At 41.1% G+C, this 19,112-nt stretch overlaps 1 protein-coding gene across 6 annotated transcripts in view; it reads right to left on the bottom strand.

Moving 5' to 3' along the window:
- LOC126868420 (RNA-binding protein Musashi homolog Rbp6) overlaps window positions 1-16,344 on the bottom strand; it is a 773,477-nt gene extending 757,133 nt beyond the window's left edge. For all 6 annotated transcript variants that reach the window (XM_050623813.1, XM_050623811.1, XM_050623809.1 and 3 more), the window contains exons 1-2: window positions 15,136-16,344; window positions 12,309-12,349 (exon numbers count right to left, since the gene is read on the bottom strand). In XM_050623813.1, the coding sequence (XP_050479770.1) occupies window positions 12,309-12,349; window positions 15,136-15,200 (106 nt within the window). In that variant the 5' untranslated portion in view covers window positions 15,201-16,344. The remainder of the gene's footprint in view (window positions 1-12,308; window positions 12,350-15,135) is intronic.
- Between the last annotated feature and the right edge of the window lie 2,768 nt (window positions 16,345-19,112).

A 19,112-nucleotide genomic window follows, 5' to 3' on the forward strand; every position in this document is an offset into this window, starting at 1 on the left:
CGCGATACATGTACCTTAACGATTATTCGATGATTCTAAGGAAAGAAGATGAATAATTAGTGTACAGTTTCTCAAACGAAGATAAGGGAAACTATGAATCGCTACTGTAGATTTTGAGAGTAACACGTGATAATTGAAGAAAGAAACTTAGTTATCTCAATAAAAAACGAATATAGGAACTATACATGAAAATAATGTAAACTGCGAGTCCTTTTTTATCGAAAATAATAGCGAGATAATTCTGACAAAATAATCTGAGTATTAAAAAGCGACTAATATTTAAAAATTCACCATCGAAGCTAAATCGTTTTGATTATTGATTCACTTTGGAAATTCACTGGCGAGCTAAGCAAGAATAATTTTTTATGCGTGGAAATACATACTGCAATAGCACGAGACAGCGAGCAGTTAACTGCCATTCGAACACCACTACGGAAAATGCAATAAAATGAAAATTAATGGTGTCATAATTCAGGCCATTTAAATTACAAAACTGCCTTACGTCAGGAACACTTAACTTAAACCCAACCGATGTCGGATATATTCGCTACATGATGGAAGATTAAAGATTTGCTTTTGAATGATACAGAGCGAGCGTTGACATCTGTTCAATAGCACAAAAAGGAAACGTTACAACCATCGAGGGAAATGAAAGATATCCTTGTTAGCGTTCATAGATTGTGGAAACCAGATGATGTAAAATAGAAATGCTTATCGTACTAACTTTGTATGTGTGGATGGAATGTCTGACGTTTCGATTACTCGAGAAACTAGCGTATCTTACATCGTTCGGAATATATCGTAGAAATGGGACCAATTTTAACAAAACACTTATACATGTACAAAACATATCGTATAGAATTTTTAAAGGCACTACTTAAAGTCTTGGATACGTGATAGTATAATATATACGCATGTCATTTAAATGTGTATATATTATTTTTTCCCTCGTGTATAATTCGTGCATTATTAAGAATACGCTCGCGTGCCGATACTGTTAGTTGGCAACCACTGATTTGTAGTATGCAAAGTGCTCGATGTAAAATGAAGTTTAGTGTAGAAAGAAAGCAACTTGAGCATGAAGAGAAAAAGTTACAAGAAATCAATTAGCGAGTTAAACTTATGAAATACTAGTATCGTAATTTTTGTCAGAAAGTAATACTACTAATTATGTACAAGTAGATAAGCGAATGACTTAAAGAAAAAGGCGTTAGCTAAATGTTTAACTTTAAGATCCTTCTTATCTCGTGACCATATATTTAAAACACGGTACATAAGAAACCTTTGATATCACGTACGGAAGAACGTATTCTTTATTTCTAGAAAAACAGCTCGCGGCAAAAGTGCTACGACTAAATCTCGATGTTTCGGACGAAAGATCATACGTGCAGTCCTGACATGCTAAGATTAAACGACACTGTACCAGCTGACGAAACAAGAGTTTTATCTCTTCATCCAAACCACTCCCAAATCGATACATTTCGCAAGTCACGCTATGGAGCAATGTTATATGAATTTCATCTATCACCACAGCTATGCATACATACATATCTCCCTTTCAAATTGGCTCTTTCATCACGACATTTCGCGTAGCGGAAAGAAGAAAAGAGGAAACATGGACTAACAAAACGTGACGTTGAAAACGTAAACCGAAACGATGTCACAAGAGTCATTGACCTCCCTTTATGTTAACAAATACGCTGCGCTAACAAGCTAGCTGTCGCGGAGAGGCCCGCAAGCAGTCACCTATGTCGCTGGAAATAAATTAGACGCCCCTTTCGACCTAGTTGCGTAATTAAGGCCCCCTTTAGCAGCTTTCAAACGAACGAGGAAGAGCCAAAGAGGGACAAGGACAGCCAGCCATCAGTCAGCTGACCGATCGACTCCCTCTTCTTCCTGTTCTTCTGTCCTCGTCCGCCTCGGATAGCCCGTCTCACGATGGCCTCGTGCTGTACCCTTTCCAGCCCAACGGCGTACCATTTAGCCCTTTTCATTCACCAACCCGTCGTACCAAAAGAAACGCGATCGCATCTTCGTCGTTCGCTCAACCTTTAGGGTTATCGCTCTTCCTTCTTCTGCCATTCTTTCAAACAATTTAGCAACGTAACTGAATTAAAGAATCGTCTCAATCGATCAAAAACTCAACGCCGGAAAGAAGTCGTATTTCGAATATAGCATCCACGGTACGTTGTTTCGACGTCGTGATTCGACAATGCAATTCCAAGGCAATTCCCCGTTTCCAATCGAGATACCACCATTGCATTCGAATTAATAGCGATAGACATGCGCAGAGATGAAGGAGCGCACCGTGGAATATTAGTTCGCGAGCTAGGCGACACGACGGGTACGCGCGAGCTGCTTTCTACGTATCTTTAATCGCGGATTTCGACGACCTCGACGATCCAAAATTGAAGCGACCGCGGAGTCTCCATTACTTCCGTTCTAATATGTACTCAGCGAAATTAAATTGGCCCCGTGACAACCGACACAACGTATTTTATGGGTTTCTGTTGCATTTTGAATCGCGTTTTGATATCGCGTACACAGTCCAGGGAGAATCACGGAATTAGAATCGAATCTCATGACGGCTGGTGTGAAACATGACGCCCTCCGCCACTTCTTACCCCTGTCGTCACCGCCTCACGGCACTGTAACCCCGCTTCGGTGCGCACACGCTGCGTCATTAGCGGCCCGTTAATACGCAACTTAACGCTTACCCAATTCAACCCAGACCTACCTAACGGCCTATTTATAGTGTACTCCGCGGTGTACCGCGCTACTAATTGGCGTTAGTTTAAGAGTGGCTGCATGAACGACGATCGACCATCCTGTACCAACCAAACAGCTTACTTTCTCGTCTCGTCCGTCGGGTTAACTATCGTTCGTAGCACGATTCCGCTTTCTTTCCTCCCAATTGAAACATTATATTGAAAGAGAAAGAACTAAATCATCGATGATGAGACGACATTTACACCGTGACAAAACACGAGATCAAATATAATATACGCGGGTAAAAAGAAGAGTGGATTTGACCTTACAACTCGTATTCTCATTTTGTTTATCGTGTACAACGATAACCAGCGAGCAACATCTCTCATACAAAATCACCGGCACTCTCTGTAAAACGTTTCCGTAAACAGTGCACCAAACGCGGACCAAAAATAGAACTGCAACGAGCGAAAAAGCTGCATGAAAATCTCCGCGATACGAAATCGCTCGTTAACGCCGCAACATCCCCAAAAGACGCTGACAAATTTTCATCGTTTCTCTAGCCACGCATCTCCTTTTCCCTTCCGTCGCCAGCTGTACACCCGTTTGCCCATTAAAACGGCCGGCTGCAATTACGTTTAAAAATAGCGAGAGAGTCGAGGAGAGTCTGTTGCGCTCGATTGCATCAGACACCGTGACGACCAAGACGACTACGACGACAACGAAGCCGAGAAAACGTCACAAAAGTTTTTGCTACGCTTCGTTTGGAATCGGAGTGTTTCTCTTTAAATCGCAGCTGATAACGTTCTCGTCCTCGCTTCGGAGCTCGTTTCCGTCTCGACTGAACAATTATCAAACGAGACAGTTGCAGTTTATTATTTCGAATATTTGAAGCACCGACGTGACACATGAAAAAATTGCAAGAAAAAGCGATAAATATATTTTAATCCGAAGAGACTTATCGGTGATAATCGTGTCTATATATGTATAATACATTGTCAGTCATAAATCATCAGACGCTTTGTACATTTGGGAGAAATGCACATCGTAGTTACATGAATGAAGTTGGCAATTATTAATCACGCGTGTTATCAAGAAAACTAAATTATACTGTATTTTGAAGATCGTATTATAAACCTAGTTTAATAAATATTATGTTTAAAGTTAACAAAAATCCGATGACCTATGAACAGGACTTTATAAGAATCGAAATGACCGCACTTGGATTAGAAAAAATAGATAATTATAAACTAACTCCTAAACCTCGCCTAGTACATTTAACACCTTAACCTACGTTCGAGAATTTTGGGCTGAAAACGTAAACAAGCTATTATATATTATATCATATATTATATTTGGCCCGATCATCGTACCACGGGCAATGCCCATAGTTGTAGGTTAAGGGGTTAACATAATTACATATAATATCTATAATAATATGCAAAAGTGATGTAAGTAATAATTTTCAATCATTGAACGAGACGACTGTTCGAATTACTAATTCTAATCCGTGGCTGTGGTCATTCTACTTAAGGCAATTCACGAAACGAAAAGAACTGCAATCAAAATGGCTGTTAAAAGCCAGTAAGCGAAAAAACGTTTTACCTACGTATATATCGTTGCATCGAAAAATATTGTTTGATAAAGTTCGATTAAAAACGAAATATTCCAGAATAAGACGATTTACATCGCTTCCATCGCAATCCGTTGCTTGTACACGAAACAATAAATTATTACGCACGCTGGAAATTGTAAAAACAGTACGTGGTAGCTGGGACTATGACAGAAAGCAATTTGAATTGGACGCTTTCATCTCGGTGTACTCGTTTTTCGTCAGCACAACACGGTATTGCCGCTAACCGACGCGACGTGACGCAGAAAGCGATGAAAGTTAGGTGCAAACTGATGCATGTTTGTAAGCTTGAACCGTTGTCCCACAATGTTTTGACAATACCTGGAACCGACCCAAAGTGCCAAGTAACCATTTGAATGACTTGAAATTTCGCCGGACAATCAAGACCACGTGCGTACAAGAAACACAACCTACTCGACAAATCCCATTGTACATTGCTACAATGTAGAACGTACAATGTACGTTTCGTACGTTTAAGTACGTTAAAACATATTTGTCATTGTAAAAATATTGATAACTAATGCAAACGACTTTATAAGAATTGTTTACAAAACATAATATAATAGATCTTTGTGGCAGTTCATCCAAATATCGGAAAGGAGATGATTCTAGTTAATATATTTAATATTATTTCAAATATTACAATTCGTTTTCCAAGATAGCCATAGCTACCAATTGTAATAACGAAATGAGTAAAATCATCGATGTCAAGAGAGATAACGGACTTGCTGGACACTTGTATATCCAGTGGATCGAGGCGCTTCAACACAAACCAGGGTAATTTTCATCGGAGCGTGTTCGACGCTCGAAATCGTGTCAAGCTGAAGGGCCATTGGTGTCGAATACCATCGCACTCGATATCTCTACAAACTATTTTTACGTAACCACGAACGTAACCAAGAAAAACTTTATTGAACATATAGCCACACGTATATACGGGAGCATACGCTTTTACGTTTACGAAACATCAATTAAAAGGCCTTGTGGAAAGTATGTATACGTGAAACGGCGTAGGATTTCCTGGAATCATGGGGAACACAATGGATAAGGTAACACGGCTCGTAGTGTCCGCGAATTACGGCAAACAAAAGGGTAAACGTAAAACACGCCACACAAAAAATATCACAACAAAAAATACATCTTGGGTATCCTTCTACGATCGAGCACGTGCTCGCGTTAAACTGCGACGCGTACACGTATGCAACTGCAAGCGATAAAATCATAAAAGGCGAGATTATGGCTCGGGCCACGATAACTCTGGATACGACGCAAACAACCAGCCACTGAAAAATGTAATTGCTCGAAAGCGTGACTACCGTAGATCTGAGACCTTAAATGGCGCACTGAAGACAATCGTACTGGGATGCAGATGGCGACCAGATCCTGGAAAGCGATATTTTGAGGAAATATTGCGGAGAAATAGTATACGGTAAGATAAAGCACGCAAGAAGCAGAATCTTCGTTGAAGAGCCAAAAAACAGACGTTTGACAAAATAACTCTGAGTCTGGTTCTTTGTCAGTCAGTTAAACGTTGCAGCAAAACAAGGAAAATTGTTATTAGTTAAAAAAACAGCAAAGACCGCTGCTATCTTTCTTAGTTCTGGCTATATAGCTTCCGTTACGCATAATATGTCGTTACTTTGCCATCGCACGGCACAGTCGTAAACGCATAATCGCTGATGAGCATTATTCACGTAAAGTCGCGTAAAGTGAAACAAACAAAGCCAAGTGAGTAATGCGTATTAAACAAAATGCCATAAACCAACGATTTTATTTCCTAGGTGTCATGATGATGATACAGTATTCTAACTAGAAGACATACATCAATGTCGATCATTGATTAGGAAAAGTCTCGCCAACTATCCACACTCTTCATTCATCAAGCTCCGTACAATTTCTCCGACAAATTACACGTTACGCCTTGTTTCACTGGCAGATTCGTCGATGCCGATGATTAATACGTAATCACTCTTTGTACAGAGAACCGCATTTTGAAATCACATTATGTATAATATGTACATTGATATACGTAGTGCGAATAACCGATTGAATTGGCAAACACCGGCGCGCAGTTAGGAACGTCTGTCGTCACAATAGGCTGAAACCCTCTGCGGGAATCAAACATAAACGAACGTGCGGTCCCGACGATTGGATTTTGAACGGAACACCGTTCTCGATCTCTTGCATGCGAGACGAGGATACGACTTGACGAAGGAAGGTCTTTCGAGAGATACAAGGACTAGAAATCAATCACTATGCTAGGCTCAAGTTCCAGATTCGACGTTGAAACGTGCAAAAGAGTGAAATCGGGCAGGTTCGTAACAAAAGAATTTATAAAATAAAATGGTACATGAAGTAAATTACATTGAAAATATTATTTCTAATTTTGTTCATATTAGGATTCGAATTGATAGTTGTTATAGCTCTTATAAATATTAATATTCACGAAATAAATAAAAACTTGATAAAATAATTCAACGATTTCACTAAAAATACACTATGCACCTATATATTTATGTATAGCCTCTTTTTATAGAAAGTTTCTCAATTCATTTTTACAAAAATTACTGTGCTCATTCGAGTCCCGGTTTCAAAACAGAGGAAATCCGAATGAAAGAAGAGGAACTATTTTTCCACGAAGTCAGTCGATGAAACGAAATCATGAACATTTTTCGCAGAAGGTAAACTGTAATTCGAAGTTTATAGAAGGAAAGAAAAGAATCGTTAGAGCTAACGAAAGGATTTCATTGGTAGGCGGGAGTTCGCGTAACACACCGCCAACTCGGTAACGGAACCAGCGTTTCCGTATTACGTTCCAACATGCAGGATTATGCGGCTCGTAATGCGACACTGTCTCGTGAACCTCGCGAAACTTCGAGCGCCACGATGATCAGTGAAACGAACTCGAGCTCCATGGACTCGCGAGGACTGCGAGTCGCACGCTCGTCGTGCCTCGAACGGTCGCGCCGCGACGCACAGCGAAATCTTCCGTGCACGACCGGCTCCACATGGACACGCTAACGCGGAAAGATGAACAACAGAGTTTTTCTTCCGTACCCTCTGTTTTTTCTTTTTTCTGCGACAACCAGCTAGCCCGCCTTGCCAACGGCAAACGCTTCTTCAATGGGAAAAGTGAATAAGAAAAGGAAAGAAAGAGAAGAGTACTGGCTGCGATAGTTAATGGAATTTATCGCGGGCTATCTTGAATTTTGATGTTCGATAAATGGAGGGTTTCTCAGAAGTAGATGGTTGAAGTTTGCAAACGTGTTCCATGTGTTTAATTGAGGATTAAATATTTTATTTCATGAACATAGATATTAGAAATTTCCGAAGAACGTGTGTGTAGGATTTTTAAATAATAAATGAAATGAGAACACAAAAATTCATGAGGAGTCTTACGAGAAAGATATGGACCGCGCTAGGATATAAGTATCATTCGTTTTACTATCCATCTTTATTTTTATTTCCATTCTATTTTCATCTTTACTTTTATCTTTATTCTATTTCTATCTTTATTTTTATCCTATGATGCTATCACAAATTTTACAAATTCCTATACATGTTTCAAATTCTATCGCATTTTTTCTTCAACGATAATGCAAGGTATTTATAACCCTGCACTTGTCGGACATCTCAGAAAGGAAGCACTTCCGAACTCATATTTACGTAATATCTTTTTATCCTAAAGCTGAATCAAATACTAGTCCTCAAACCTTGTCTGTTTATACTTGAAATTTTTTGTTCAGTTATAATATTTGATCAGTCACACACTTTTATTCCTCGATAAAATAAATCTATGTCAACCCGAAACGTTTCTATTAACCAACGTGAATGAACCTATAAAAATATCGCTGGAAAAAGGGCAAAGAACTTCTTGACCCGACCCAATCATTTTCCGCGAATACAATTATTGCTATTACACACATACTGTTTCAGAAGTAACTCGTTTCGTGCTCGCGAACCGCGATAAACCGTAGAAGCAACATACTGCGACGCTCGTAGGCGCTTTCCCACGGTTACAGCGCGGTGCACATCGCATCTTTGTACCTATGAACTTTTGCGGAACACAGTACAGCGACGCAAAACACGGTTTACGACAGTGCGCCGTGAAACGGCCGGACGACTGCTCCGCTTTTTCTACCTCAGACACGCTTTCTCATAGCGCCACTGATGAAAGGAAGGCTAAACCGGTGGAAATGGAGCGCGAACATGGCATCGATCGATCATTGTTCGTCGATAATTCGCCGGCAAATTCGTCCTCATCCAACTCCACGTCCGAAGCGCTTCCACGAATTTATTTTCAACTTTGCGCGTAAATTTAATCTACGAGCTGATGACCCTAATGGGAAAAGATACACGTGGCGAGGAACTATGCAACGAACGGTTAACTTTTCTTGGACGTCATCTTCATTTTTCCTTTTCGTGTTTTTTTCTTTCATTTTTCGTCGCACAGAATGGACTTGCAGGAAGACAGTCTGACTAAGCAAACTACGACATAACGAGGAAAGGACAAAGTGAGATGGTGATACGCTACTTACGTAACTGCGGCAAATAACGCTAATGAGCCTACTCCAACTTCGTTCCTTTTATTCTTTTTCCAGGAGAATCGCTAACGCGAAGTTACGAAAACTATTTCAACGGTGCGTAATTAAGGAAGAACGAAACCGACTCGTTTACCAAAATATTAGCCCGGCGAATGAACAACCGCGACATAACCCGGAACAATACCTGCCGACCAGATTATATAACGACTGAGAATTTACTTCGGCGCGGCGGTTTGAACATTATCATGGTATGTTAATGATCGGAAGAATCAGCAAACGTAAAAGTCACGTAACTCTATCGTGTATTAGTTAATGAAACGGTAGCTGCGGCTAATAATCTACCGCCACCGAGGAGGAATTAAGAGTACGCCTTCGAATTAATTTTATCGTTTTTGGAACGTTTATCGGACAGTCTTCGTTTTCTTCCATACGGTAGTAATTGGATAATACACTCAATTACTTTAATCGTGCAGTTACCGGTGTAGCGAGTTTTCACTTTCTATACATGAATAAGATACATATTAATACTGCTTTTTCAAATCTAGCACACGTGCGTACAACCAGTAGTTTCTAACAATAATCACGATCCAAAAGTTTTATTTTCAAGTTTATTTTCAATCTCTTTTCAATTTCGTATAAAGTTAATAGTTTTATTAACTAACAATAGGATACAATAGAATATCCAAATAATTCTATACACGATATTGAAAAGAGTATCTTACAAAATGTGGAACAATGGAATAGATTCAAACTCGAAACTCGTAAGTATATCAGAAAATACCTATCACATGCTCAAGCTGATAAGATATCGCGGAAACGCCATTGTAAATACGTAACGTACGCATTCCCGCCATAAAAATTTCGCGGAAGTAGTTGGCGGTTTCTAAGTAGCCGCGATCGTTTCACAATACAATTGCTCGCGGCCGCATGGCATGATTATATTAATTCGCGCAAGAACGGTTTTGTTCCTTCGCCTGATGCACGCCTTTCCTACGAAGCAACGTTTCCTCCTCGAGGTTAGTCGCGGCACGCCGCGAAATCAGCGCTGATTTTAGATCAAGACAGGTAAACCTCCTAGGTTTCCTATAAATTCCTCGCGAAAAGTGACAAAAGGCACGAAAATAGAAAAAGCAAAGAGAAACAAAAAAGGGACGGATTTTTTTCAACTGTATTTGAAAGGTTAATTAAATGTCACGTATTTAACATGTATTTTGCCGCGAATTCTGTACGGTAATGGACGAACATTCTTTTGTGTAATTGAATAATTCAGCAGAGAGAAAGAGAAAGATCCTTTAATTGGAGCCGACCAGGAGAAAAACCGTGTAGAGCGTCCTAACGTTGCATTACTAATTATGTCACGAACCTATCTGACCGTAGTCAGAAATAATTGCTACACGGTCGTCAAAGAATTTAATTCCTAGTCTTATTCTGGCATAGTATATTGCGTCTCGTACCTCCGTCAGCGATTATCTCTTTGAAATTATTTCACGAAATTGAAGGTTCATTCGCCCCAAAAAGCAAAAAAGAAAAAGAACGATCTCCATTGCAAATGGAAAACTTATGGCGTAAAAATTCTTCTATTCTCTCGACAAAAAATTTACGCTTCTATTCTATGAAAAACAATTTTATTTCTAAAAGATTCTAAGAGATGCTCATCGTCTCATTTATCGGTCTACATTCTTGTCTCGTCTATATAAAACGTCTACTTTATCAGCCATTTAACTTAACGACTCAGAAAAACTTTCAATGCTAGAAGATCGAACGTGATTTCTCCGATGGTTTCACATGACGAATGTTCGTATGGTTACAAGTTACAACACACGAGAGCGTGTCGCGTTTTTCACGATTCCGTCGTTGCCGTGGCAATTTCTCAAAATCACGCGTCACGCACGGCTCGTGTTATCAATTATTCTCGTGAATCTTATCGCGGTCCATTCGAGAACAGTTTACATAGAGCCATTTTTTTTTCGTCGACAGTCGAAAGGCGCGCGTGACGACTCGTGGCCATTTGGTCGCGGCACGATTATCGTTCCGCGTTCCAGCCTCTCGTTGAGGCAATTCTTTTTCTCGCTCTACCCTTCCCTCTCCTTCTGTCCTACGCCCAACTGGCACGAGTCTCTTAACGAAGATAAAAGGACTGCTAACTCGAACCTCGAACACTCGAACACGCGAGCAAGCGGCCAAGCGAGCCCCGTCAAAAGGAACGCCTCGAATTTGCACGTGCTCCTCGTCATTACCTCATCGACCATGCACGCTCCCTTCGTTCCTATAGAGCAACTTCTTTTCATACAAAAGGACCACTTATTCATTCGTCCTGAATATTTCATCCTAATTTTTCAAATCTACTCTTCTTTTTCCTTTTAATCTTTCCATAACGGGTAAGTTCTAGACAATGCAATTGTTTGCAAAAGTTTGGGTTACTATACAATATAACTTTGAAATTATACGATCTGCATGAATAACTGTACTCTGCTCTTTATGAGAACAATTGTCATAGCCTTTATCATGAACTTGCATCGATGATTGGTCATTCAAATAATCGCGAGTAGCCTATATGCTACATTAATCACGATTTTTAAACGATTACCGAGTTGCCTTTATATCAATTATTTTCCTAGTTTATATAGTTGCCCCAGAATGATTATGTTATGTAAGATATTTTTATAGTTGCTTCAGAATAATTAATTATGTGAAAATGTCGAATTACGTTTCATTATTCAATTCTCAAATTAATTACAACTTAATTATTTATAACCCTTTACTCCAATAATGATAGTAGTTTCACATTAAAGGTACTAAAAGAACTATTTTACTAATTTTAACTTTACTCCAAATCATATTGATATAAAAGTCACGGTCTATCGTAGCATCTAACCGTCACACCATCTTTTTTATTGCCTAATACAATACTGATATAACATATCCCTGTTCCATTCAGAATATACATCTCTAGGATCGATATGAGAAACGTATTTGTATCTCACTTGTTCCTTTCCTTTAACATAAGCGTTCGAAGCACAACGTATGCTACGTAAACAATACTTGAATAATAGATTACTGTCTAAACTTATCGCCAAACTAACCTTTCAACACACGTTCGAATATATACGAAATATACAACATACGAATGACAGGTATTTCCTCTATACAGTATCGCTCTAAACCTTATTCGATCGTACCTTATTTTCGCTCATCCTGGATCACCCCGAAGCATCAAACACAACACAAAATAAATTAAAACCATTCACTACCGTATAAAAGGGAACGTATGGACGACGACGTCCATACAATAGAGCACGCAAGTGAAATGTCGAAACGTATCGATGCGCGCGCACATTCGAACGATATGAATAGGTAGAACGCGCGATCTCGAGGATCAAAAATCGATATTTTGTTTTCAAACAAAAATATTGACTACATACCTGGACTGGTCTGCCAAGATAGACCACCGATGAACATTTTCCTAGAAAAAGAAAGATGATTCCGTCAGCATCGGCATCAGGTTGCATCTTCTGCAGATGACGAAGGGAGACAGGGGAAACTGCCGACAGAGGGTAACTTCCGGTATCGTGACCCCCTGCGCAGTCTCCGTTTGTCGACGGCAGGTGTCACCACACATCAACCAACAACTGAACAACTCGCGGATTATTTTCTTTCTCATTGCATTAATCATAACCTCATTAAAACACGTCGTTTAATTTACAAAACATCGATTCATTTAAAACAGAAACCAAACGATTCACGCGCGAAACACAACAAACACGTGTTCCCCTCGTACCTGGGCGCCTTCTTTGTTCTATATCGATTTATATCAATCCTACAAGCTTCGATATTCTAACAGAGTTCGTCGAACTTGTCGGCGTTACAGCGTGTTCATTCGAATCTATATTTGACTCTGGTTACTGAGAACTATACAAAAAAACTTTTGTTCCTTGTTTATGACAGTCCCAAATAGTTCAGGGAAATAAAATATTCCCATCCCTTGTCCAAACAATGAATCAAATTCGGATTTATGTTACACAAAATCGTAATTATTAATCGATTTATAAGAAACGTTATCGTTGGTGATATTGCAAAAACATTTGTACACCAATCCGAATTGAGCGGGTTCGCAAGAATATAGCAAACTCGTGGTCGTAATGCAAATACATTTTAGATACGGATAATTTAAATATACCGCGTTTAAGTTAGAGTAATGGAAAACGCATAGGAGGATTTCTCTTCCCCGTTATTAAGCATATAACAAATGAAACAAGAGCCATTTTATGGCACGATAAGATTTCTAATCCGGGTACGAATATTAAGAAATAAATACTACTCGGAGAATTTTGAAACCGGATACGACTACTTTTATTACTCATTCGATAATTACTCTAATCACCGTCACGTACTTCCGTAGATCGATACGCACTGTTACATGTCACAACGCCAGCAATTATCTCGATTACCACTACCCGTCAAAACACTTCCGTTGGGACGATCTTGCTATTTTTACGATACATCGAGTATTCACGAATAAATAACAGCGTCTCATTAGGACCTTACGTCGTGCGCGAATATCATTGTAGTAAATGTGTTCTTATCGATAAACGCATCAATTACGGATAGCAATCGCGACACGAATATAAATCTTTATACAAAATAAACCTGTCTACCGTGTGTTAGCGTCAAAGCCTATACCGTTTTTCTACTAATCCACTAACGAATGGATAAGGAAATTCATGCAATTTTTTGCTTCCTATACTTCCGCGTTTGTTTCTTCTTTTTTTTTTTTTTTACTCTGCGTTTTAAAGAAGGCCATAGCACGAGCAACATAATGCATTGGCATTACTGGAAGGCAAAGATTATCGTGGTAAGCAGTATATCCACGAAGATAACATTCTCGCGTTGTGGACGTAATCACGTGGTGGCGCATTTGAACATCGATTTTCCGTGGCACGATATAACCTATTCCCCTCGCCCACGCATTCCTCCCTCCTTGTCGTCTGCCTCCCTCCCTGCATAACCCCCTTCAGTTCTCTCTTTAGGTCTTCGTGATACGAAGAACTGGAGTAGGCTACCGCACTATACCCCGTTGATAGGTTCAGGAGAATTAATAGGACAAACCATTGACCATATGTCGTCGGAATCGATCGCGGAAGATACACCGAGCGATGTTAGCAACCCGTCTAACTTTCCACTGGAATTGCTAAACTTTGTCACCCCCGTGAAACCATTTCAACGTACCGCGTGCTCGTTTCTCGACGTGCGGCACGTATACACACGCGACACGCGATTATGTCCATAAAAAACGAAATGTTTCGAGGAGTTTGAACAGGTAACTGATAAACGAGTCGGTCTTTCTTTCTGTATTTATTCACGAGTCACGTGGTGAACGCGAAACACTGTGGCCTCAAAGCCGGAAAACTTTCAGCACCACGTGACACACGTTCCCTTTTAGCCCTTCAAAATACACTGGTTTGTTGCGTTTCTCTCAACACTTCTTCTCAAACGATTCACCCGTCATATTGCTACGTATTTATATTTGAGGGGAAATCATTTGTCACTGTTCTTCGATATCGAGTAGGTTTTTTTTCGGAAAACAATGGTTGGCGGCAAATTCAAAGGTGTTAAATCATTTCTCTTTCCCTCCCTGTCTCACCCCTTCCTTTACGACCCCTGCTGCTTCTCCTTCCCATTCATCTAATCTTTCCCCTTCGTTCCCCTCCTTTCCTTTCATCGAGTTTGAGGGGATGTTGAACACGCTGAAAGAAGGCGCCACCGGTCCGAGGAGAGCGCCGTGGCACGCATATTCACGCGCCCGGCAAACATAAACACTATACGTTTCACGAATCCGGCTGCCCGTTATCGTATAACCACGACGTCGAGACGTAACCCGCGAAAACGACAACTACGACGGCAATGACGACACAATGTCGAGGATGAATTACGGATGATAATATCGAAACGAACCGAAGCGTGTAACGAGCAACACGAGAACGAGCCGTATCACGACGAACGATCCGTATCGAAACCGTATAAGAAGCATCAACATAACAAACACTCGCGCGGAGCAGGGCAACAGAAACACAAGGTAACGAGAACAACACGACGCGCGTTAAATCGTTCGGGCAACGCGCGGCATCAAAACACACTTTTGAACGTTATTACTGGTCGCTCTTTCGTTCCGTTTTCACGCACGCTCGATCTCGTTGGTGGTGGATGTAGTGGAGGTCTGTTTTGGGATCAGGATATCCTGGTTTCTCCTACCCTGGATCGTTCGGCACCTCGGCTGGCGAGCCGCTCGCAACGATTTCCTGGTTCTGGGGCTCCATAGCGACGCGCGGCGCACGGCTTGTCGTTATGACAACGCTCTCGCGTGTCCGGGGTTGCAGTGGCTATGGTAACACTAGTACCAGTGGCAATGGCAGCCGGTCTCGCCGATAGCCGCCTCTCTCTCGCTTCTCGTTCTTTCGACTTTGACACACCACGTCGTCAGCTGAACGATGCGCCGTGTGTGTTTGCCTTGTCGATGGCAAAACACCGACTCGACTCGATCCTTCGCGTGTCAACGCTTCCGATGTCACGGCACGACACGCACTTTCACGCGACTTCTATTACTCTCTCGTTGATCCTCGTCCCTCGATTGTTACGTCTACTCGCGTCTCTTTAATCTTCGCGCTCGCTCCTTCGCCTCTATGTTGTTCACCTGTCTCTCTCTGTTTTCCTGGTAGACCGAGTGCGCGGTGCTCCGTCGTTTTCGGAGGCTGCGCGACGGTTTTACGTTGCTTTATCGCGATAAATTATCGACGGTAGGACGGTGGAACGTGGAATGAAACGTACGCGCGGTACGTTTCACGGATCGCACTTTGTTTTGCTGTTGTATTCGTTTTTTTTTTTTTTATTGTTTCGTCCTTTCTTTCTTTCGATTGTGAACAATGAGTCGACGGAGTGTTATATATCCGCGTTGGTCGCGTCGAGCCGGATCACGACGACGGCGACGACCACGACAACGAGGATGACGACGGCGGCAGCGGTAGCGGAGACAACGACAACGACAACGACGACGTGGACGTAGACAAGGAAGATGACGATGACGACGACGGCGAAGACTGCGTCGAAAACGACGACGATAACGACAGCAACGAGGAGTACAGATCACGACGACGAAAAAACGGGCTGTCGACCTCTCGTTTCTCGGTTTTTCTCACAGTCGGCTTCTTGCTATTTCGCGTTCTTCTTCCCGTTTTTTTCTTCTTTCACTTTCTCTCCCTTTCTCTCGCGCTCTCTTTCTCTCTCTCTCTCTCTCTCCTCTTTCTCTCCACACTCTCCCCTACTACTGACTACTAAAAACTAAGGAGAAGGTGAGAGGTTACGTGGCTGCGCGGTACGGCGACTACTGATGACGGGCGGCGGCCGGTACTCGGACGTGCGACGCGCTCTGCGAGAGGTTCGACGTGACACTGCGCTCTCGGGGCGCGGGGCGGGGGGAGGGGGTGCCGCGGGGAAGAGGGGAGGACTAAACGGCGGAGAAGAGCGGCGGTGGCGGCGGTGGTGGCGACGGCGGTGGTATCGGCGGCAGTAGCGGGGCATACACCGCTTCTCTTTCTTCCTTTCTGCTTCGCGTGCCCCTCTCTTTTCTTCCAACTCTACGTCTATCCTGTTTTAATCCGTTCCTTTGCTCTCTGTTCTTATCCGTCGATTGGGGGTGGGGGAGAATCTCGCGCTTGCGCCGTCCCTACCCGCCGGGCCAGCCAAACCGGGAAGGGGAAGATCGCGACCGCGTACCCGCCTCCGACCGCGGCCTGTTCGCCTGCTCGCCTGTTCGCTTACTCGCTCGCTTCTTGCTTCGCGAAAAAGTCCGACCACCCGCTCGCCTGCACTACTTGCCCGATTTCTCTTACTTGCCTCTTGTCTCTTTCAAAACGCGTGAGAGAATCTCTTCGTCTATGGACCAGACCCGACTCAACTCGCATCGCGATTACCATCACGCGAGTTACGTGAAGAGCGCCAAGCAGCAGCGTGCGGCGCCTGGTCAGCCGAGCGAGCGAGAGAACACGAGCGTGCCAATAACGTGGAAATGTTCGTCTCTCCTGCAACTCGACTTTTCACCAACGACCGATGCACGCGTCAGCGATTTTCATGGACGTAATTCTCGCGTATTACAGCCCGCGCGTCGTTTCCAGTTAAACGCTTGACCTTTTATCCTATTACGCTCTTTTCGGTCATGGTATTTGGAGAGCATCGTTCAAGTGGCGAGTCCTTGGTGGATTTTTCTACCTGGAACACGTACCTGCGCCACGATAGCATACGATATATTTTTGTTGAGGCCAATTGAGACGTTGGAATGGTTTGCAGGGGTTATAACTGTTCACGCTCACCACGAGGATATCCGAGTGGTTCGTTACATCCAGTTATCGTATTTTCGCGCTACAGTTTGTTCTGATTGCTCGAACAGTCACCAGTCGCCACTCTGCTTCACCTCCTTTGATCTCTCGCTGCTCTATGCTACGTTAATTTATGCTTGTCGCTGATACTTCGAGTGATTTTGACGGATATATATATTTTTTTTTACATTTTCATTTCGTATATATATATGACGAATTGAATATTTTCTTTCATTGAATATTTTATTATATGTATTATATATATATATATATATATATATATATATATATATATATATGTACATATAATATACTGTATATAATATACATATATATATATATATAAAACTCGCAGAAATTCGAAAGAAAATATTCAATTCGTTGATTTATGAACATCGTAGAAAGTATAATAAACGAGCTCTTTCTGACCTAAATTCTCTTTTGTTTTTACCGAACTGCTTTAATATTAAAAGCGCTGCAACGAGAGTGCCGTAAAGCAAAAGGAGAATACCAAAAATTGAATAAACGATCGTACTTGTGTCTCAAAGTTTTTCCAAGTTGTAATTATATGCACATTTTGAAAGCAACGAAATCGAAGTCCAGGACACACAAAGATATGAAAGGTTGTTCAGAAGTCGCAGTAGCTTAAAATCTATCGTATATCAGCACGGGGGTTAAGAGTAAAATTCCATTAACACCACTTTATATGCATCTCAAAGTGGATGATACTTAAACCAAGACATAATACCGCGGTATCGCTATGCGATGAAATTTGTTTTTCATGTTTTTTTTTTTTCTTGTCTTTGCATATAAGTCATGCCATACCTTGAAATCATTTGCTGTAAATAAATCGTGCATGTGACTTTGTGAACAATGGGATGCGAATCGCGGTATAGTTCCCTTCTGCTTTTATTGTTCGAGCAAAGTATCTATAGCTTACAGCCGAACCTTATTAAACCTCGTGTTAGAAAGTAATTCGCTTCATACAGATATGCTATGGGTTGAACTTCGATCTTTTGATTTTGCTCATACTCGAGAATATAACAAATAACAATTTGTATTCAACCATAAAATTATAATTAAGTATGTACAACACGTTTAACTGTCATAATGTGAAATGATGTATCGACTGTTTAATTTGATTTTGTAACATTTTCCATTTGTGCGAACTAAAGTTCAGAAAGTAGGATTAAAAGTTGGATCAACATGGATATTAAATGCCGTTTTATTAAAAGAAAAAAATCAATAACCAGTGACGCTTTGCTATCAGCCCACTTCGAAGTAGTATCCATGTTTTATAGAAAAAGGAGAAAGTTCCTATAACCTTTCGACTACAAGCACGCGAGATCACAGCTTTAGAGTTGGTATCATTTCTTTAACCTAGTCAAGGTAATGTCCTTTCGTGCAATTACAAAATCAACTGAGATAATCGTGTTACTGCTAAAACTAGTCATTATCGACCGATTTTCAAATGCACTAAATTGATATACATACATTTTTCGTGTCGCTAATTGATTAAACCTCGGAGATCTTAATTTTCTATTTTTCGGTTCGCGTCGTTATCGTAAAATTATTAAACAAGACCCCATTTTATCTCTAATAAGTTACTATATCCAACGAAACTGATATTAAAATTGTAAGAAAACAATAAAATTTCTTATTATAAAATATTTAGTTACTAATGTAAATCACGATTCTTTCCTCTTTGAAGTTGTTGAATCTTTTGAATATTGCTTCTGGCCCCCGTGTTCTACGAAAGGAGCTCCAACGCTTTCAACTTATGTTACATATTTTAGAAGGGATACATCGCTATAAAGCGTATAAAAGAGAATAACATTCCACTAGCTTTGCGCATGAAAT

Source organism: Bombus huntii, chromosome 8 (assembly GCF_024542735.1).
Source record: "Bombus huntii isolate Logan2020A chromosome 8, iyBomHunt1.1, whole genome shotgun sequence".
NCBI classification, from domain to species: Eukaryota; Metazoa; Arthropoda; class Insecta; order Hymenoptera; family Apidae; genus Bombus; species Bombus huntii.